The following is a 23407-nucleotide window of genomic DNA, read 5'->3' as shown; positions in this document are numbered from 1 at the left end:
TGAGTACTATATATTTGTGCTACTTTTAATGTCTAGAACACACTAGAAACACTAATTATTAAAATGGCCCCCTCACTGCAAATTAGCAAAGGAGACTTTCAACCATGCAGTGTAAGCCTATGTATGTTTTCTCAGAATTCTAAATTCAGTAAAGTTTGATTCCAGGAGGTTTTTCACACGAGGCTTTTAAAGCCCTTTAACACACATCTCCTCTGGAATGGAGGTGCTGCATTCACATGTTGGCCAGATTTACTCTGAAGTCCCTGTGAGTTATTGGGGAGCAGTTCACACACAAGAAAAATAAAATAAAATAAAATATAAAAGCACAACACACACTTCACAGTTCTCACTCAGACCTTCTGGGTTGCAAAACAACTTGAACATAAGTGCATTTATGAATGAATGAATGAATAAATACATAAATATTGTTTGTTCCAGAAATTTTTGCAATTTTTTGCCATGAAACAAGCCACTTATACGCCTTTTTAGATAGTTTTTGTTTTTAAAGCCAGCAAATTTTCCAACCTGTTTTAAATTAAATATTCAGAGACTTCTTAGTCTCTACCCCACCTGCCCGCATATCAAAGCCCTATGGCAAGCAGATCCCTATATATGGGGGGTGGGGGGGCGGGACCACAAAAAGGAATTCACATTCTACCTGGCAAAGGCTGGGCTGGCCGGCCTGGGCAGAGGGTCTGCTGCAGAGGACTATGGTGGCCACTCTGCTTGCCTCCTTCCTTGCTTGCTTGGGGATTGCTGGCCTACTCGAGTTCAGGCTTCAATGAGACCTGCACAGAGGCCTCTCTGGAAGCCCTGTCCACCCACCAATCAGCTGAGAGGCAGGGAGAGAAGGAGCTGTGTCGCAATTTGCAGGCAGCTCCGATCCTAGCCTGGAGGGCAAGGCAAGGATGAGAGCAGGTGGCTGAGGGGCCTTGGGGCTGGGCAGGTGGTCAATAGGGTGGGGGTGGCAGGCACTGGTGTGGCGCCCCCTCTCAGTGGCACCTAGGGCACGAGCCCTGGCTGCCCCCCGTTATGCCCATGCTGCTCAGCCCTTCTAGGAAGGATTTTGCCACTTTACCCCACCCCTCCAGGAACATTATATGAAGAGTGGGTTTCCCACATTAAAATAAAGTGGATGGTGGCAGCCTACTGTGAATCCCTTACAGACAAGGATTCAACCCCAGTGAACTCCCCCCTCCTCTGGCTCAAGAGTCATGACAGAAGCATAGAAAATTGATGGCTGACATCCTAATAAAGCACCAGTACTCCATGAGACGGGCCAGTGCTGCGGATGTGATTGACTCACTCATGACCAGCATCTGTGCAGGAAGCCTACCTCCCCTTCTCTCAGAAGATCCCTTTGTCACCCAAAAATATGTTCCCAAAGCTCACACAGTCTGTCAGCCCAAAATATGTTCCCTGAGGAATATTTTCGAGTGACACAGAGGGCTTCCGGGTAAAGGAAGGTCATCAGAGAACCAGCATAGCATAGTGGTTAGTGTGTTGGACTAGGATCGGGAAGACCCGAGTTCAAATCCCCATTCAACCATGAAACTCACTGGGTGACTCTGGGCCAGTCATGTATCTCTCAGCCTAATTACCTCACCGGGTTGTTGTGAGGATAAAAATAAGTATGTACACCGCCCTGAGCTCCTCGGATGAAGAGCAGGATATAAAATAAATAAATAAATAAATAAATAAATATATAAATAAAATACCTGTCCCCGTTGGCACTGGTGCTATGTTAGTTTGGGAACTCATCTGCAGCACCAGCACTTTGTTAGTTAGGATTAATTTCATTTCATCATGTTTCAAATACCCTTTAAAAATATGAACAGAGCCTGAAAACATATTATTTTATACAAACAAGGTTGGACTTAGAAAATATTTTGGAATTCAGTACTGAAACAATCATGAACTCACCTGCCACGGCTTCTTTCGTGGGAAACAATTTGTTGTCAACTGCTGCAGCTATATCACAAAATATTTCTTCCTCATCTCTGTCAGCATCAAACTGGCAAGAAAAGAAAAAGAAATCAGATATTTTGGAACAGGATAAGCTATACACCTGGATACGATTGCATAATACAATCCTTATCCAAAGCTCTTTGGTGCTGCTAAGAATACGCCTATAAATTTCATTCATGCAAATGTCACTGAAGTTATGGATTCATCTTTCATTTGTATTGGCTTCATTAATTGCTTACTACAACTAAAGATGTTTATCACACTTCTCTGTTACATTGCAGTAGAAAAAACAATATGTTTGTGCAAAATTATCAAACAACAATGGCTTAGATCAGGGCTGCACAACTTTGGGCCTCCAGCAGTTGTTAGACTACAACTCCCATCATCCCTCACTATTTGTCACTGTGGTGGGGCATGCTGGTAGCTGTAGTCCAAGAGCTGGAGAGACAAAGTTCTGCTGACACAACATATTCTTCCCAACCACCACCACCTCTTATTGTGTGGGAACCTTCAGAAAGAGGATGGGAGACTGGGGGAACCTTCAGAAAGACGACGAGCCATAAAGGCTGCAGCAGGAGGGAGAAACTTTGCATTGCTAGAGTGACAAGACACAGCCAATAATCTGCTGCTGCACTCCCACCACAGGAAACTATTTGCCATCCATTTACACAAAGGTACTTCTTCTATTTTGTTACTTCTTTTGTTGGTGCTATTACACAAAATAACAACAAAGGATATATGTTCCTTTGTTCAATATGTTAAATATTGTGTGTTTATTCTTCAGAAGTATATGTCCAAATATATTCTGGCACAAATATGATTTTACTAATCACACCTGAAAATTAACCAAGGAGTTCAGGATGGGGCTAACAGTGAAGAAGACGTTATCTTAAATACCTACAAACCTCTCTGTAGCCAACCTGGTGTCTCAGGTTGAGGCAGTGGTCAGAGGTGCTTTCTGTCAGCTTTGGCTGATATGCCAGCTGCATCCGTTCTTTTATATATATGGCCTCAAAGCAGTAGTACCAGCACCTTTTATTCTGCCCAGAAACATATTGGTAGCCAGTGTAATTATTTTGATTTAGGAGTAATATGGTCTTTTCAAGATAACCTAGAGACCAGTCTGGAGGTTACCAGCATATGTACTACTGCTTTGAGGCCATATCTATAAAGGAACAGATGCCGCTGGCATATCAGCCAAAGCTGACAGAAAGCACCTCTGACCACTGCCTCAACCTGAGACACCAGGTTGGATCCAGAGAGGTATGGATCCAGAAGAACTCCTAGACTTGAGTACCTGTTCCATTTGGGGGAGTGTTACCCTGTCCAGGGGTTGTCAGGATTACAGAACAAACATTGACTGTTGTGGACCCAATCCTCATCAGGACTCTGTTTAGTTAAGGAAAAAGCACACAAGCCCAAATGACACATGAAATGATCCCCTTTCCTAGATGCTGTGTGTTGTTTTTAAACCAATGTTCACTGCTTCAGGCCATAATACAAAAGGAAGCATATACATTTAAAGACAAATAAATAAATGGGATGTCACATGTGGTTTTACTCTGACAAATGATGATCTCTATACATTTATTTGATATAGATGTGCCAGGCCCAAAGGATGGCCTGAAGGTGTCAGGTGTCATTGCATTTATGAGGATAAGCAAATACAGATGAGTGCTTTTGAACCCAGGTATGCCACTTTCAGTTCTTTGCAGAGGGATACAATAGAAGTAACATATAAATAAATGGTGATCTGAGTCTTGAATACGACAGTCTCAGAAATAATATAAAATGTGTGTCTGATAATAGCTCTGACTGGGTTCAGCTGTCATACTAAACAATGATTAAATCATGGTTTAATGTTACTTTTACAAGTTTCGGGCACACACATTCTTCTCTTTGTGTATGAGGACAGGAAATTTCCAACTTCTGTTTCTGGTTTAAAAGAATCTGGGATTTTTGTTCCATCTGAACCCTGCAAACCTAACTTGCTCTCGCCATCGTTTGTGAGCAGTTCAGGGTATCAAACCAAGAGCATTTCTAGATGGGGCTTTTAGATAGCTTCTCCTCCGGAATGGAGGGTGTACATTCACATATTGGCCAGATTTACCCCGAGGTCCCTGCAAACTATCAGGGAGCACTCTGCAAACTATCAGGGAGACATGATTCGGGTTTTTCATTGCGCGTTACGAGTACTGCGCGATTTATGTCTGGGGTAAAAAAAATCCACTTTTTACATCGGGTTTTTTTTTGGGCAAAGTCACACTTGCAGTAAAACCTGGCAGTAAATCTGTGGTAAAGCCTGCTGTCTTGAAATGCTCCAGGATTCAATCATTTTATTTTAATTCTGCTTAATGTTAAACTGCTGACGTATGCATTGTTTTTACAGTGATGGTTGATGTGTATCTTATTCCTATTACTTCTGCACAAATAATCTACCAAAACAAATGAGTTTAAAGGGAATTACTTATATCCCAGTCAGCTAGGCTGGTGAAATTCCATTCAAAGCAAAAATGCAAAATAAAATTAGATCACTTGAATTTGAAGTTACATGAAGAGAAACATTATCCATACTCAGATTTAGGGCTAAAAATGAATGAACCCCGTCCCCACCCCTAGTTTGATAAGCAGCATTCCTTTAACAATTCTTAATGTAATACCCAGGTAACTTGCCAACTAAAGTGGCAATTATAGGCTACTTACTGCAACCATTTGGCAAAGGATTATTTGTGTAGGTATATTTCCTAAGACAATATTATTACTAGGGTACAATGGGAAATACTGGCAAATGCTTCTAAAATTCAGAATTCATTAATAAACAATATCATTTATTATAATTCACACTGGCGGAGCGGGCCCGCTGGCGGCCTGTGTGCGGCCGCCACCATGGCCCCACTGACCCTGCCCCCACGTCTTATGTCAGACGCGGGGGCGTGGTCTGGCTGAACAGAGCCTTGAGGCTCCGTTCAGCCAACTCTCAATTCAGTTGCCCTTTAACTGCCAAAGGGGCCGCACGGCCCCTTTGGCAGTTAAACGAAGACTGGCGCTGCTTTCGCAGTGCAGCCCAGAAGCGGCTCTTCCCTGCAGGGAAGAGCCTTTGCAGGTAAGAGCCGCTCCTGGCTGGCGCTGCAAACAGAGCGCCAGCCTCTGTTTAGCTCCCAAAGGGGCTGTGCGGCCCCCGCTTGGGAACTAAACTAGCCTCCCCGTGTCTGACGTCAGATGCGGGGGGCGTGTCAGGGCCACTCTCGCGGCCCCTGATTGGTCAGCGGCCTGGGTTCTTTGAACCCATTGGCCCAATGGTGGCTCCGCCCCTGATAATTCATTATCAGAATTCATTGGTAAATGATATATACAGGTTTTGTTGTATATCTTTATAATAGTAGAGAGAAAGAATGGATTGTGTACTCTGAGAATGATTGCTGGTTTTTTTGATTTATTTTTTGTTTTGTACTTCTAATACTGCAATTCAAATGCAATTCTTTCTAACCACTGAACCATGGATAAGGATGAAAATATCACCCTCAGAAAAAGGGTTGAATTGCCACTGTAATGGAGAAAGAGGGATTGAGGGAAGCCTTGAATCTACTCGTTTTCATGTGTGGCTTTTGCTGTCCCTGTTGTGTACAGTTTTGCTGCTTGTTAGGCCCGAGAAGGTGCACCAATCCAGTTGACTTCCATCTTGTAGCTATATCACATTCCTGCCCTTTCTTTTCCATGTTTATATTCAATATTTTGCTGCATGGTAAGACATAGGCCGAATATTTACTAAACAGAATTGCATTATTATTATTATTTTGCATGCAGTACACTACTCATAAATACATAATCTGGGACGTTTCTGGCAACATGCTGCTTATAAATACAATGCCACTAAGAGGCAGCCTCAAACTGCTTCTCAGTGTTGTAGTATAAGAACAGTCTGAACACACATGGCCTCCTGGATGTGTGCACCTGTATACATGGTAGAGAGCATGATGGCTGACACATCCACAGCATAACAGAGGCAGTCCAGAACTGCCCACAATGCTGCAGGGCTTTTACATGATTGTTTTTATTGTTGCTTCTATGTGTTTTTACCTGTGTATAGCTTTTATGCTTGTATTTTATAGGTTTTTAATTTGGTTTGTTTTTATATTTTTAGCGTAATATTCTTATTGTCATTTTATTGTATGTTTTTTAACTTTTGTAAACCTCCTTGAGATTGTTTTTAATGAAAGGCGGTATATAAATTCAACAATAAATAAATAAATAAATAAATAAAATCACTTGGTGATGGTGCTGAACAAGAGGGCAGTACTGATGCTGCTGTTGATGACTCTTGTGCGATTGCATGACAGGTAGTGCTTCTATGGTTCCCAATTGAAGGAGTGTGTGACATGTGATCGCACAAGAGTCAGCAGTACTAGTACTGTCCTCTTACAGCACTGTCCTCAGATAATTTAGAGCCCCACAGAGGTGTGGGCAGCTCTGTATCACCCACATTACACTGTGGTACATGTCAGCTAGAGTACAACCCCCTCCCCACAGATGTAAGTATGGTAAACGTACATATAAATTCTCCCTAATAACTAATTTACAAAATCAATTAAGGTGAACATGTGAGTAATACACAGCAATTTCACCTATCTCACGAGGTGGTTATAATGTTTTTAGTTCAGTGGTTTACTGATTTGCTTTCTGGTACGATCCAGCTTAGTTTTGTGGCAATCTAACACCATGGCAATATTATGTTGGGTAAAAATAGCTATGTATAAAAATAAAACTCTAAACTTTTCAGAAATGCGATTGATGAGATAAAACATTGGGCTATGTCTTGGAACCTAATTCACTGATCATGAAAGCCTTAACACCCATATGAATGTTTGGATCTCGGTAGAGATCCATCTAACCACTGGATGAATAGGCTAGTCCTTCATGAGGTACAATCAACAGTTCATAGTTCATTCAGAGAAGACACCATAATTCATTCAGAGGAGGTACAAACACAGCTAAGCCACTTGGGAAACAGCATAAATGCTCTTAAGAACAGTATGGCTCTTTCAATTAAAAGATGCTTAGCCCAAGACTAAGCACTATGTTCCACTGATTTTAAGAAAATGCATCTGCACATAGTTCCTTTAATCAAATGTCTTTTCTATTATGACTGGGTTAAGTTGCAGAAAGTGAAGTAGTGTCAACTATTAAACATAAATCTTAGAAGGAAGAAAAAAGGCTTTTGATAATTTAAAAAAGTGAAATGCAAACTCAAAATTGACCTGAATTCACACCAGGAAAGTGACCATTATAATCAGCTCCATATCATGCAGCATAACAGCAAAGTAAATGAAATTATGTGGTTAAGCATAAGATAAGGCATAAGATTTTTACTTTGGCACTGAAGCAAAACATGTTTGGCATTGAAGCCAAACATTTCCCAGCAGCCAACAAAACCTGGCTTTCTCACTTTGAACTCCACAAACAAAACAAGTGCATCCCTTTTGTATCCACTACCTTGCAGGAAAGAAACTTTATGCAGGGTGTGTGTGTGTGTGTGTGTGTGTGTGTGTGTGTGTGTGTGTTGGTGGCAACACCTCTGACATATGATACCAAAACTATGTCCAAGAACAAGATTTCGATACACAGACGATGGTATCCTTCTGGATCACCTATTTGTGAACAGGCGGTACTGCTTTGCCATAGTTCCGCTTCTATCTTTGGCGTAGATTTCAGATGGTGGTGCTTGATGACAGCTGGTCTTTGAAATGGGAGCTGTTATATGGAGTCCCTCAGGGCTCCATTCTGTCATCAATTTTTTTTAAACATCTACATGAAACCACTGGATGAAGTCATCAAGGAATGACACTCAAGTCTGTCTCTTCATGTCGTCATTCTCAGGAAATTTATTTATTTATTTATACATTTATATCCCGCTCTTCCTCCAAGGAGCCCAGAGCGATGTACTACATACTTATGTTTCTCCTCACAACAACCCTGTGAAGTAGGTTAGGCTGAGAGAGAAGTGACTGGCCCAGGGTCACCCAGCAAGTATCATGGCTGAATGGGGATTTGAACTTGGGTCTTCCCCGTCCTAATCCAGCACTCTAACCACTACACCATGCTGGCATTATTGTCCTAAATGCCTGCTTACAGCCAGTAATGGGCTGAATCAGGAATAATAAATTGAAGCGGAATCCAAGCAAGATGGAAGTGCTCATTATGAGTGGTTGTAATCTGGAAGACAGGATGGTGTCACCCTCATGTCTCAGGTTGAGGCTAAAACCAAGAGCACTTTTCACCAGCTTTGACTGATACGATAGATCTGCCTGTTCCTAGATGAAAATGTCCTCAAAACAGTGGTGCACCAGCTGGCAACCTCCAGGCTGAATTACTGCAATAATGCACTCTAAGTAGGGCTGCCTTTGTACATAGTTCATACAAATTTCAGTTAGTCCAAAATGCGGCAGCCACATTGGTTTCCAGAGTAACTTGGAAAGACAACATTATGCCTGTTCTTAAACAGTTGCACTGGCTGCTGGTATGTTTTGGGGCAAAATATAAAGTGTTTATTACCTTTAAAGCCCTGAACAATTTAGGCCCGGGTTACCTGAGAATGTGCCTTTCTCTGCAAGATACCCACTGCTCATTAAGATCATTGGGAGAGGTCCGTCTTCAGATACCACCAGTTCATCAGTTATCGCCCCAGGCTGTGGAACGCACTCCCCATGAATATAAGAGGTTTATCTTCCCTGTGGGCCTTCAAGAGAGCCATCTTTTCAGCCTGGCTTTTAATAATATTTAAACAGTTTTAAAATGAGTTTTATATTTTGACTGCTTTTATTTTATGTTTTATATTAATATTGTAAATGGTTTGAAATGGTTTAGGATGAGCGGCATATATTTATTTATTTATTTGATTTCTATACCACCCTTCCAAAAATGGCTCAGGGCAGTTTACAAAGAGAAATAATAAATAAATACGATGGATCTAAATCACATTATTTAATCATTCAGATCACAATCTAAAAAGAAACATAAGATAGACACCAGCAACAGTCACTGGATTGACTGATATAAATAGTCACTTTATTTATATCAAATAAATTAAATTAAATTAAATGTAACAATGGCACAAGATATGCCATTTTAAAAGAGAAAATTGTTGGTGGCTACTACCAAAAAGCATGGCTACACAGCTTAGTGATTAATCTAATGATCAAATACTCCTCCTCCTAATACTACCACTAATAATAATAATGGCTGACATGTTGAGCAAGACAACACCAAGTTTTATGACCCGCTGAGGATGCTGTGCACATGGAAGACAGCCCTGGCGGTGCCATGCAAAACACATTGACCATTAAGAATAATAATAATTAATAATGCTGCAATATCCAGACTAGCTAGTCATGACTGAGGATATCAAATGAGGCAAGTTGTCATGACTAAGTTAGTCATGTCTAACTTAGTCTGGATGTTGCCCATAGTAAGATTTCTATAATTATATTTTGAATACAAGGTTCAAAAAGCAGATTACATAGCAAATGTTCCTTGTCCCAAAGGGACTTACAATCTACAAAGAAATGAAAGGGAGACACCAACAACAGCCACCAAAGGTGGGTTGAGCAGGAACAGTTACTTTCGCTTTGCTAAACATGAGAACTAGTACTGGAAAAGATGCCTCTTTGCTTAGCTGTTGTTGTTATTATTATTATTATTACATTTATATCCCGCTCTTCCTCCAAGGAGCCCAGAGCAGTGTACTACATACCTGAGTTTCTCTTTCACAACAACCCTGTGAAGTAGGTTAGGCTGAGAGAGAAGTGACTGGCCCAGAGTCACCCAGCTAGTTTTATGGCTGAATGGGGATTTGAACTCGGGTCTCCCCGGTCCTAGGCCAGCACTCTAACCTAGCAGGGGTGGCGAAACCAATTAAAGTTTGTGACTCTACTTTTTACAAACCAACACTGATACTTTGAAAGTACTTGGGGGAAAATTGCCATGCTTAATTGGAAGTCTTCTCACTGTGAGGTTAAGATGTGAGTAATGAGAAGGTTTGCATTATGATGAGTGGGTGACTGAGTATTATGTGATAAAATGAGGGAGGAGGGCCATACTGTCAATCTGTCTTATGACTGCATTTTAATTGCTTTTAAATCTAATGACAGTTGTGTTGAGTGTTTTTGAAAGAAGAAATCTATTTACTCCTCTCCTTTCCCTCCTCTCTGAACCAGTTCCTAACTAAATAAGTTATATGCATTTTTTCAGTATGCTTAGCATCTTTTCCCCCTCACCATTGCTAATGTGATAGAAAGGTTGTTTTGCTATCTCTCCCTCAAGCAGACAAGATAAACTATAATAAAATCGACAGGATACAGGAGTGTCTCAGGCAATAGGGCTCACATTCTGTGCAGTGTAACATGGGCAGTTCTGAACTGCTGCACAGCTGAGAGCACCTAAAAAAATGCTTGTAGTGTTCCATGACACTATGGCCATTGGAAATAATGGTCATACTGTCATGGAAGTGTGATTGCACAACTTTATGACTAGTAGTGCACCAGCCTTGTTCCGCAATACTATAGGCATTGTTTTAGACTCCTGCAGTAGCGCGCCGGGGTGGGTGGGTGTCAGAACTACCCGTGTTACACTGCACAGAATATCAGCAAATGTCTCAGTTGGGGAGGAAAGTGGAAAATGTATTAAAGCTCATCATGGTTGGCCTACTTATTATGGACTCTCAACTTGCTCCAAAATAGAAGTTCTGACTGATTTTCTAAATGTACTGAATTCATACAGATACACAGATCTACCTCTTATACATGAGGTTTCAAGAAAAGTACATTCCCAGCCCTGCTACTTGAGATACTTTAACTAGAGATGGTACCTATGCAAGGAAAATGTTCTACCACTAAGATAATATTGTTACATTAACACTGAGTCTCAGTGGTGAGAAATTCCAGGGGACTTGTAGTGTCTTCGGTTTATTTACAGATATACCAGTTGAGCATCAGGTGGATGTCAATAGCATGCATTCCCACTAGTTAGCAAATCAGGATCTCATATCACAACTCTCGAGAGAGCTATTGTATCCTGATCCCTAGAGGAAACTCCCATAAGGTGTTTCTAGCTCTCCCACCTTCTCCTTCATTCAGTCTGTCTCTCTCTCTGTCTCTCATCTCATCTGTCTCTGTGTCATCTCATCAACAGTGTCTTTACATTCATACATCAGCACTTCCATCAAGTGGAATTGGTACAGAATGCAGCAGCCAGACTGGTCTCTGGGACAACCCAAAGAGACCGTATAACACCTATTTTAAAAGAACTGTACTGGCAGCCAATACGTTTCCAAGCGAAATAGGAAGTGCTGGTTATTGCCTATAACGCCCTTAACAGCTTGGGCCCAGGGTATTTAAGAGATCACCTTTTTTGTCATGAACCCTGCAGCCTGTTAAGATCATTTGGAGAGGAGCGGCTACGGTTGCCGGCTATGGCTGCCACTAGCTCATTTGGTCGCGACTCGAGAGTGGGCCTTCTGTGGCTGCCCCAGGGCTTTGAAATACGCTCCCTGTCAAAATAAGAGCATCTCCTTCTCTGCTTGCTTTTAGGAAGACCCTCAAGACACATCTGTTTTGTCAGGCTTTTAACTGAAATTAATTTTAAACTGTTTAATTGTTTTTATCCCATGAGATTGTTTTAACTTTTTATTGTGCGAAGTTGTTTTGTGAAAAATAAAATTAAAGTGACAGAGAAAAACAACAGGAATGAGATGATTAAGAAGTTGTATTAAATGAGGGAAAGATGTGTTTATCAGTTGTTGGAGTGAAACTATAATTTTTTGCACTGCTGGGGTATTTTTGAAGTTCATTTATCTCTCTTTGATAAAGCTGAACTGGTGTATTTTACAATTGTCTGCTAAGTGGCAGCTGGGTTGGAGGGCTCCCCCCGACACACACCTCATTCCCTGGCTGGGTACAGCTGCTAGACAGAACGGAGCCTCCTACCCAGCTGCCACTTAGAAGACGATCACTGCTGGCTCCCTCCATCTTTTTTATTTTAATTTTATTTTTTATTGTTAAATTTCTGTACTGCCTTTCATTAAAACAATCTCAAGGCAGTTCACACAAAGGTTAAAACAAGACTATAAAAATATTTTTATTCACCCACGATCAGAAAAGAGCACACACAGCTCCTAAACTTGGGTAGGGCACTTGTTCTACCCTATTTCTCATTATATGAACTGCCTTAATGTGTACTTTTAGTTTGTGAAGGCGGGGAGACTGGGCAAACCACAATTAAAAGAGTATTTCAGGGCTAGCCCTAGCATGGGAAAGACTTGGGCAATGCCTTGGGTGACAGATTAAGTGCCATTAAAGAGAAGTCAGTTGCTTAATATGTTGCTGTGGTACAATGGGTGGGGGGCAGGGGCGTAGCTATAACTGAACGAAAGGGTTCAAAGAACACGGGCCCCCAGCTCCTGAGGGCCCTCCAGATCCATCCCTCCCTATTTTCTTCATTATCTCCCTCACTCTGGGGGGCCGCCAGAGAGAGGGATGAACACGGGCCCCTTCTCCCCTAGCTACGCCCCTGGTGGGGGGATGTGCCCTTGGTAGTCTCTACCAGTCACTAGCATGTGGCTGGCCAAAAGGGGTTGCCCTGCTACATCCAGGCAATCAGCAAAGCCTAGAGAAAGAAAGCTCTGAGCTACTTGGAAGGCAGACAGTGGGACAGTGCGTCATAAAGATTTATAGAGTGATGTGAGTAGAGAATTCAGTAGACACTTAAGTTGTAGGAGATGGTAGACAAGCATGTTTAGAACCTGGCAGCAGGCACACAGGGGAAGGAAGGAAAGAGAAGTCACCTTGTCAAATTGGCAGCTGAGGAGGAAATGTTTCTCACTGAATCTGCTCTGAAAATAAGACAGAGCAAGATGAGATGTATGGCTTCTTATAGATGAAGAAAATGACTGCCAATATATCGACAATATATATTGCATTGACAATATATATATAACTATTTCTGGCAAGAATGACTACTGTAGACATTAAAAAAATAAAGAGTATAATGAGTGAGCATAAGGGTAATTATTTTTCTTTAGTAAAAATAAGCACAGTAAGTATTTTAATTGCCACATGCTTCCATAAAAGCACATGAGAGTGATTAAAAAGAAGCAGAAAAGTTAAGAGACTTGGTAGTAATCTGTTCAACAATTCATAGCAAAAATATGAAAGACTCAGTCACTGGGGCAACTGTGAGTTCTGCATCAAACTAAAGACGTAAACCGTGTGTGTTGTGGTGTGTGTGTGTAAACATATAATCAAAGACTGAAAACCATGACACTTTTTTTTTGAATCCCTGCATTTTCTGTACTAAGAAATCCAGAAGCACAAGCTGCTGGAAATCAGAAACAGCCACAAGGGCATGTTATTGACAAAGAGGACCGAGGTGACAAGATTCAAGATAATTCAAAATTAGAATTAGAATTTGTGGGGCTACTAATGCCTTCTCATAATCTAAACATCTCTATCCATTCTGTTACAGTGATATTTTAGTCTCCATACACATAGACAAGAAATGCATTCTGGGCCACCCTAGAATATGTCCCTGAGAGCTGTGCTTGGCTTTTTCTCCATGCGGTACACCATCAAAGAAATGCTTATTGTTATCATTTGATGAAATTCTTTTGTATTTATGCACAGTAATACAAAACTGTATATAATTGCTGCTACTTACTTAGAAGCCTTGCTGTTCTGTTCTCAAGAGCAATGCCTCCTAAGCTGAAGTTGCATAGAGAGTAAATTTAATGGAGCTTTCAGGAAATTAAAGCACTGTTTGACAACCTGACAACCTAGCACGTGATTAACAACTGTGATAAAGTAAAAATAGCACCTCAAATAATTAAGAAAAATACCTGAATATAAGTATTAACGAACAGATATATGTATGATTCTGTAAATACTAACGGATCTACAGCAATAATAGAAAATATTTGCAGTGCCTGTGACATATGGTGCACTGAAGCATCAATGTGTCTATTCAGAAAGATCATGGAGTAATTGCACCTGGTAATACGGTGGTGATGGGGTGGCAATTATCACTTAGCACTGGCCGGGGTGTGGCTGCAACAAATCTCAGGAGTATCAGAGGGTGGGCAGGGAGTGACGCAGGGCATACTGGGAAGCACCTGCAGCAGCTGGGAGGAAGTGCAGGCATCTGGGGACTGTAGTTTTACTCAGAGCTCTGGCATTAAAACTAGGTTAGTATTGGAAGAATTGTGAATAAATTCTTACAAGAACCATATTAAAATGGATACCTGACCCACATAGTAAGCAATCCTGATTTCACTGAAATCGGGTAAGTCTAGCTTTAATTAAAACAAACTGTTGTTTTTCCCTTCACAATATTTTCTAATTGCTCCAGAGTTTTGCAGGATAATTACCCTAATCTTTTACTGTTGTGATATATATTGTTCAAGGGGTAAAATGCAACTGCAAAATCAGCTTTAATTCCTATATGAAGCCCTCTATGTATCTTGATGATCATACAGCAATAGAGAGCCTGCCCCATTGAAGGCTATGAACAAAGATCTGATTTAGGAGCTCAAATGTGCTTGCGTACTCTACAAGGTGCTAGAGAATGAAACTAGAGAATGAAATATGCAGCAGAAAATACAGATTTGGAAAGAGCTCAGATTTGCAAGACAGATTTGCAAGGAAAAGGTCTTTACACGCTGCTTCTCCCTTACAGAAGGGGTGTGCAGAAACCGTTCAACATCGAACTGGTCTGCAATAAACCAGGCAAGTTTGACGGTTCAATCACAACCCGAACCAGTTTCTGGGAGAGGCAGAACAGTTCACAATAAAACTGAACAAAGTCTGGTCCATTGCAGATCAGTTCGACGGTTCAAGGAACCATGTTGTAAAGGGGAATGCAAATGGCCTCCATACATGCGCAGAGGTCATGCAAGTGACCTTCACACATCCGCAGAGGCTGGAACTGCATTGCCAGGCTCCTGGGGCGGGGAAGCACCAGGGTTTTAAGGAGCGGCAGCCAGTGCTGCCAGATTCGGTGAGCACCTAAATTTAAAGGTGCCCTCTCACCACTGCCACACCACCCCAGCTGCCCTTAGAAGCCTTTTAAAGACAGGATTCCCCTTTACAAACATAGCATGTTGGACCAGGTCAAACTGGTTTGATCAAAAGGCCCAGCCGACTGGTTTGACCAAACTGTAGTCATTGAATGACATCCAGACTAATGAAGTGTGGATGCATGAGAAACACTGGGGTTCTAGACTAGGACAACACTGGCACATGGGAGGCAAATTTCAACTACCTCTCTTCCCTCTAGAAGCCCCGTGTACCACTTGAAAATAGTATCCAAGATAGGCTGGGGATTCTGCTGGTGTACCGACCACCCCGCTGCACTTCAGTCTCCCTACCTGAGCTGGCGGGGGGTGGTCTCGGAGGTGGCCTTGGGTTCCCCCAGGCTTATTGTTTTGGGGGATTTCAATGTCCACGCTGAGGCGCCCCTAGTGGGTGCGGCTCAGGATTTCATGGCCTCCATGGCAACCATGGGCCTGTCTCAATTGGTATCGGGCCCTACCCACGTGGTGGGACACACTCTGGATCTGGTTTTTGCCAACCGGGAAATAAATGATCTGGAGATGGGGGAATTTGAGACCACTCCCTTGTCATGGACAGATCATCACCTGGTGGGGTTTAGTTTGACTGCTCCATCTGCCCTCTGCAGGGGTGGTGGGCCGATGGTCCGCCCCCGGAGGCTTATGGATCCGCTCGGATTTCAGACGGCCCTCGGGGAGTTTCCAGTGTCCAGAGCTGGTGACCCTGTCGAGGCCTTGGTTGATCTCTGGAATGGAGAGATGGCCCGGGCTGTTGACACGGTTGCTCCTAAACGCCCTCTCCGGCTTGGTGGAGCCCGTTCGGCTCCTTGGTTTTCCTAGGAGCTTAGGGCGATGAAGCAACTCGGGCGACGGCTGGAGCGACGCTGGAGGAAGAGTCGTCACGAATCCAACTGAACACGGGCTAGAGCCCATTTTAGGGACTATGCTGTGGCGGTGGGGGCGGCGAAAAAATGCTTTTTCTCCACCTCCATTGCGTCTGTTCAGTGCAGACAAACAGAGCTGTTTCGTGTGGTGAAAACCTTGCTCCACACATCCCCCCGGACAATGTAGTCATCTACAGCTCTTTGTGATCGGTTTGCCTGTCGCTTTGCAGATAAAGCCGCTTGCATCCGTGCTGACCTGGACTCCAGAGTTTTGGCAGTTCCGGCAGACGTGCCTCTGGTACCATCTGGTCCCGTTGTGTTGGATTCTTTTCGGTTGGTGCAGCCTGAGGATGTGGACAAGATCCTGGGCAGTGTGCGGGCGACTCCGTGCGCTCTTGACCCTTGCCCTTCATGGCTAATAAAAGCTGCCAGGGAGGGGACAGGCAGATGGCTGGAGGTGATCGTTAATGCTTCATTAAGGGAGGGCAGGATGCCATCGTGCCTCAAGGAGGCGGTGGTAAGACCACTGTTAAAAAAGCCCTCCCTTGATCCCTCCAACCTGGACAACTATAGACCTGTGTCTAACCTTCCCTTTCTGGGCAAGGTGATGGAGCGTGTGGTGGAGTCCCAGCTGCAGAGGGTCTTGGATGATACGGATTACCTGGACCCTTTTCAATCTGGCTTCCGCCCCGGGTATGGGACTGAGACTGCGTGGTCGCTCTAGTGGATGACCTATGCCGGGAACTAGACAGGGGAAGTGCGTCCCTGTTGGTTCTGCTGGACCTCTCGGCGGCCTTCGATACCATCAACCATGGTATCCTTCTGGGCCGCCTCTCGAGTATGGGAATCGGAGGCACTGCGTTGCAGTGGTTCCGGTCCTTTCTTGAGGGGAGGGTCCAGAAGGTGGTGCTGGGGGACTACTGCTCGGCCCCGTGGCCGTTGGCCTGTGGGGTCCCGCAGGGATCGGTCTTGTCCCCCATGCTGTTTAACATCTACATGAAGCCGCTGGGAGAGGTCATCCGGGGATTTGGACTGAGTTATCAGCAATATGCGGATGACACTCAGCTCTATCTCTCCTTGTCATCTGATCCTAGGGAGGCAGTGGATGTCCTGAATCGGGGGCTGGAGGCCGTGATGGGGTGGATGTGGGCTAACAAACTGAAATTGAATCCAGATAAGACGGAGGTACTGTTGGTCAGTAGGAGAGCCAATCGGGATGAGGAGATTTTACCGGTTCTGGATGGGGTTGCACTCCCCTTGAAGGAGCAAGTAGGCAGCTTGGGGGTACTACTGGACCCGGCTCTGCTTTTGGAAGCTCAGGTGGAGGCGGTGGCCAGGGGTGCCTTTGCATGGCTTCGTCTGGTGCGCCAGCTGCGTCCCTTTCTCGAGAAGGCAGATCTGGCCACGGTTACCCACGCCTTAGTCACGTCGCGGCTGGATTACTGTAACACGCTTTACATGGGGCTGCCCTTGAAGAATATCCGGAAACTGCAGCTCTGCAACTGCAAAACGCGGCAGTGAGGGTGTTATCTGGAGCTGCCCGTTGGGAACATATCACCCCCATTTTGAAAGAGCTGCACTGGCTGCCGGTTTGTTCCCGGGTCCAATTCAAGGTGCTTGTTTTGACCTTTAAAGCCCTAAATGGTTTGGGCCCGGGGTATTTGAGGGACCGCCTGCTCCCAAGGGTTGCTGCCCGCTTGACAAGGACATCTGAGGGGGCCCTGCTCCGGGTGCCGACAATGAGGGAGGTTTCGTGCACTCAGCTTTCATGCACTCAGGACAGGGCCTTCTCTGTTGCTGCCCCTAGACTCTGGAATGCTCTCCCGGTGGCCATTCGTTCCTCAGACTCCATCACGGCTTTTAGAAAGCTTTTAAAGACTTGGCTTTTTACCCAGGCTTTTACATGATCGTTTTTACTGCGGCTTCTCTGTGTTTTTATCTGTTATCGTGTTTTTATGCTTGTTTATATGTTTTTAGCTTGATGTTTTTGCTTGATGTTTTTACTGCTTTTATTGTATGTTTTAATTTTTGTAAACCGCCTTGGGGTTTTCTTTTTAACGAAAGGCGGTATAGAAATGTAAAAATAAAATAAAAATAGAATAAAATAATATCTAGATAAATCATTTTATTGCTTAGCCACAGGCCATTACAATAGAGTACAGACAAACATACAACAAATCACCTGAAAACTTGTTCTTGACAACTATGTGACCCTCAGGGGACATATTTTTGGGAGACACAAAGTGCTTCCTGGGGAAGGAGAGGTTGCTGAAATTCACTTCTCCCTGTGCAAGTGCTGTTGCTATGTTAAACCCTTCAGTAGTACTGTTTAGGGGTGTGCATGGAACTGGTTCCGTGCACACCTGGGAGGGTCACTTTAAGGCTCAGGGAGGGTGCCCTTACCTCCCCCGCCACTGCTTCAAAAACTGCTGACATGGGGTGGCTGTATACCTTCTTGCTGCCCCAGGCAGCATAAAACCGGAAGTGGCGGGCCAGCGTGCATCTGAAGGAGACCAAGACGAGCCAGTCATCCTGTTCCTCACCTGAGCAGGGGAATCTGGATTGACTCTCGATGGAGATTCAGATTGCTGACTTGTAATAATGGGCCTGTTTGAATTTCTGTTCTGGTAAAAGTTCAACTTGCATGTTATGGCCCTCTGGATGTAGGAAGTTGCCTCATATATGCAACAAATTTTTTGTCCATTGACACATCTGAACCTGTTCTGGACTCCCATCCAAACTTTGTGAAGGGGTGTTTTGGTGGTCTAGGATGACTAGATATGCACCACTTCCAGCTTTCTTGCTTTTAGTTGGAATTCTCTTAGCCATTTTGACAGCTGATTCAACTTTCCCAGTACTCTAGGGATAAGTAGGTGAAGATGTCTGATGATCAAATTTCCACTGAGTCTGAAATGCTCTGAATTCTGCCAACACAAATTGCAGTCCATTATCTGCAAACATAATATTTGCTTTTCCAGAGTGGGCAAAATGGCGCTTTAGCTTCCATATTATTGTCTGAGATCTGGTATCTGGTAGTGGATCTATCCTCCCAAAATTGGACTAATAGTCTGCAGTTATGAGATAGTCCTTCTCTTGCCATGAAAACAAATCTACTCCCACCTTTTCTCAGGGTTGGCTTGGTACCTCATGGAAGTGTAGAATCTCCTTTTGTTGTTTGTCTTCAAGTGTTCGCATTGTTGCATGAATGCTTTCAACTGGGCATTTATGCCAGGCCAGTACACACACTCCCTTGCTCTATAGAGACAATTCCCATGTTTGAGAACTGTATCCTTTTCATTGTGTCTGTGCGTAATGCTGCAGGGATGACAGCTGTTACCCCAGAAAAGAATCCCATCTTGAACACTGAACATCTCCCTCAATGCAAGATAGGGTGTTGCCATGACTGGTAGTTCATTCTTTGACTCCAGCCAACCCGCAAGGATAACATGTTTGACTATCTGAAGGGTCTTGTCCTGAGTTGTGCCTTCCTGTATCGCCTGCAAACGGGATGAGAAATTGGTAGGTACTGCAACATATTTATTGATTCTATATCCTACTCTACTGAACCCACTGCGCTGGACTTTGTGAGGTAAGCTCTGCTTACTGTGTCTGCAAATACAAGATCTTTGCTTGAGTGGTACTAGATATGCACATCATAGTTCTGTAGTCGCAGTAGCATTCTCTGAAGCCTCTTTGGGGCACTCAGTAATGGCTTCCACATAATGGTTTCCAGTGGTTTCTGGTCTGATTGGACATGCACAGTCTGCTCAAACGTGAACTGATGGAATCATTCCATTCCAAATAGCAATGATGTGTAAAGAGATGTGACATCAAACCTGTTCAGTGCAACTGTTTGGGATTGAACCAAACCACCCAGTTTGGTCCGACCCCGGACTGAACCCCCGCCTCCCAGCCGTTCAGGGGGATTCGCAATGTTTAAAAAAATTAATAGCTCTAGGTGGCAGGGGGTCTGTGAGGGTTCCCCCTCCCCCACTGGCCTCCTTGCCTCCCAAACCAGCCCGTTTGGCTGGCTCTTCGGCCCATTCGGGCCTTCTCCCTCCAGCACAGTGGCCATTTTGGAGGCTGCCGTGCCTATACAATCTTGGCTTCAGGAGTTAGTGAATTATTCTCTTCATGTGAGGTCTGTGCCAGCAGCCTTAAAAGCCCTCTTTTTAAGAAGACTTCTCTCGACCCCGAAGTCCTTGATAACTATAGACCAATCACCAACCTCTCTTTTCTTACAAAGGTTTTGGAGAAGGTTGTATGTGCCCAGCTTAAGAAAGTTCTGGATGAAGTTGATTTTCTAGATCCTTGTCAGTCAGGTTTCAGGCCATGGCATAGCACAGAGGCATAGCATAGAAACGGCATTTGTCACTCTGGTTGATGACTTGTACTGTGACCTTGATGAGGGTTGCACCCCTCCCTTAGTCGTTTTAGATCTCTCAACAGCCTTCGATACCACCAACCATGGTATCCTTCTGGAGCACTCGTGCAGGTTGCAGGGGCACTGTTTAGCTCAGCTGTATATTGCCACCCAGGCCATCCCAGAGATGCCTTTTCTGTGCTTGCCCATTGTCTGGAGGCTGTCAGGATCTGAGTGGGTCAAAAAACAAGCTCAGACTTAATCCCACCAAGACTGAGTCGCTTTTGCTTATTTCTCGATCTGGCCAATTGCCGAGTCTGAGTCTCTCCCTGGAAGGTGTTGTGCTGCCACTGAGGGAGGTGGTCTGCGACTTGGGGGGTCACCTTGGACTCACAGCTCCTGCTCGATGGTGGAGGCCGTGGCCAGAGGTACCTTTGCCCAGCTTTGACTGGTCTGTCAGTTGCGGCCCTGTATCGACCAGCTGGCCCTGGCAACAGTAACTCATGCCCTCGTCATCTCTCGTTTGGATTACTGTAATGCGCTCTACCTGGGGTTGCCTTTGAAGATGACCAGTTGGTCCAGAATGCGGCGGCCCGCCTGCTGATGGGCACTAGAAGATATGAGTGTGACACCTCTCCTGCGGTCACTGCACTGGTTACCTATTTGCTTCCGGGTCCAATTCAAAGTGCTGGTTCTTACCTTTAAAACCCTTCAGGACTGCCTCTCCTGGCCAGTCCTGTCCAGTCCTTTGAGATCTTCTTAGGCTGTCATTCTTTCGGTCCCTGGTCTCAAAGAATGAGGGCCCATGGAAGGGCTTTCTCTTTTACCGTCCCTTCACTTTGGAATTTAGCCCCAATTCAGTCTGCCTCCTCCCTTTCAGCCTTTAAGACCTTATTGAAGACATTTCTTTTCTGCCTTGGAGGAAATTAGTGTTGGCTCTGCCAGTGACCTCGTTGACGCCCTGGTGGAGAATTGGAACAGCCAACTCACCAGGGCAGTGGACATGATCGCTCAAAAGTGTTTTCTCCAACCCGCTTCGAAATTGGCCCCTTGGCATATGGAAGAACTACGGGGATGAAGCGGCATGGTAGACGACTAGAGCACAAGTGGAGAAAGATTCGACTTGAATCCAACAGATTATTACATAGAGCGCATCTGAAGATCTATGCTCTGGCGAGATGCAAGTTTTGAGCAGTAGAGAAATATCTTAAACAAATAAAATAATTACACAAGTTAAAGAACTGAACTGATATATTAGGAAGTGTTAGGGGTCTGGGTCTTTAGTGCTGCATGATATGGTCAGGTAAAAAGGTCCTTCCCAACAGTTGGTGGTAGATGTCTAGAGCAGACACATATGCATCAGTTAATTTGTATAATGTACAAATTATTTGCAAAATAATTTACATAATATACAAATTAGGTTCCCTGAATTTGAAAGTTTGAATATGGCAACCTATGAGCCTTATTATACAATGCATTAAGGATTTGCACGAAACCGTGGTGGGGCAGTTCGATACCGGCGGGGGTGCCACTTTAAGGGTGGGAGAGGGTGCACTTACCCATCCCGCCACCTTCCCCCTGCTGGCACTCATTGCCAGTAAAAACCTTTGGGGTGGCAGCATACCTCCCTGCCTCCCCTTCCTCCTCCTCAGCCGGAAGTGGCCAGAAGTACCAGGTGGGCATGCACACGTTGTGTGCGCGCGCACCCATCTGACATGCATGCATGTGCATGCACACAACGTGTGCACATGTACCCAGTACTTCTGGCCGAGGAGGGGGAAGGAGAGGCAAGGAGAGGCAAGGAGGTATGCTGCTACCCCAAAGGTTTTTACTGGCAACAAGCACCAGTGGGGAGAAAGCAGCGGGAGGGGTAAGTGCACCCTCCCCCACCCTTGGTGGGGGAGCCCCTGGTGGCGCAGTGGTAAAACTGCCGCCCTGTAACCAGAAGGTTACAAGTTCGATCCTGACCAGGGGCTCAAGGTTGACTCAGCCTTCCATCCTTCCGAGGTCTGTAAAATGAGTTCCCAGAATGTTGGGGGCAATATGCTAAATCATTGTAAACCGCTTAGAGAGCTTCGGCTATAGAGCGGTATATAAATGTAAGTGCTATTGCTAAATGTAAGTGCTATTAAAGCAGAACCCCCACTGGCGTTGCACTTTGTTCGAACCTGTTCAGAGGCCCATAAATCCACCCTGGTGCTCACACTTCTAGTCTCCCATTCATATGCAACCAGGGCGGACCCTGTTTAGCTAAGGGGACAAGTCATGCTTACTACCACAAGACCAGCTCTCCTCTCCAATCAGTTCTCCTCTCCTGGTGCAGCATGGGAGACTACTTGTGAGCACTGTAAGTGGCTCCATGCCCTTAGGAGATGGAGCCACTCTGGGATGTGTATCTGAAGTTCCAAGTTCCCTCCCTGGCATCTCCATGATAGTGCTTAGACATTCCTGCCTGCAAACTTGGGAAAGCCACTGCCAGTCTGTATAGATAATACTGACCTAGATGGATCAATGCCACCTTCGAAGGCAGGTCTGTATACACAACATTGTATATGTGACCCAGCAAGATGAATGGAGTCCATCAGTTATTTATATAGACGAGCAAAACAAGGACAAAGCAAAACAAGGGGGTATTTTGTGGGCTGTATCCTGGCAACTCATAATTTGTCCAGGTTTCTTTGAGGCTTATCCTCTCACTGATTAATTTCATTCTGCATCTGTTTCGTTCTATTGTTCCCCCATCTTTTTATTTAAAAAAAATGCTCCATTTTAATCATTTTCTTTATTTTAAATGTAGAGGGATATTTGAGGGTGCTCACTGTTGCATAAAGATAAATTATGTTTAGAAAGCTCACAGATCAGAGCTAAAACTTATTTAGTTTAAAGGCTAAATCCCAGCTGAACAAGAGTCCTCCATAAAACTGTACCTGAAAGGAAGGAATTGGGCTAGATTTATCTACAAAAGATGAGCAAGACTTCAAGAGCTCAGTACACCCTAAAACAGCTACAAAGAAGTCATAAAGCACATCCCTATTCAATAACATTAAACAAGTTCCAAAAGGCCTAATTCTCTCATCTTTCCAAATGGAGCTTACAAAG

At 44.2% G+C, this 23407-nt stretch overlaps 1 protein-coding gene and 1 long non-coding RNA gene across 3 annotated transcripts in view; one reads left to right on the top strand and one right to left on the bottom strand.

Annotated features, from left to right (window-relative positions):
- Positions 1 to 23407, bottom strand: part of AK5 (adenylate kinase 5) — a 164609-nt gene that overhangs the window by 102802 nt on the left and 38400 nt on the right. The window contains exon 7 of one of the 2 annotated variants that reach the window (XM_053247970.1): positions 1924 to 2014. In XM_053247970.1, coding sequence (XP_053103945.1) covers positions 1924 to 2014 — 91 coding nt within the window. Of the gene's footprint in view, positions 1 to 658; positions 761 to 1923; positions 2015 to 23407 lie in introns of those variants that run through there. The other variant, XM_053247971.1, reaches the window with a different exon arrangement.
- LOC128323957 (uncharacterized) overlaps positions 2420 to 23407 on the top strand; it is a 64653-nt gene continuing 43665 nt past the window's right edge. Inside the window, exons 1-2 of the long non-coding RNA XR_008306541.1 lie at positions 2420 to 2642; positions 3569 to 3658. This is a non-coding gene — a long non-coding RNA (uncharacterized LOC128323957). The remainder of the gene's footprint in view (positions 2643 to 3568; positions 3659 to 23407) is intronic.

Source organism: Hemicordylus capensis, chromosome 4, assembly GCF_027244095.1.
Source record: "Hemicordylus capensis ecotype Gifberg chromosome 4, rHemCap1.1.pri, whole genome shotgun sequence".
Classification (NCBI taxonomy): domain Eukaryota; kingdom Metazoa; phylum Chordata; class Lepidosauria; order Squamata; family Cordylidae; genus Hemicordylus; species Hemicordylus capensis.
The sequence above is the reverse complement of the archived record's forward strand: the minus strand, read 5'-3'. Positions and strand labels throughout refer to the sequence as shown.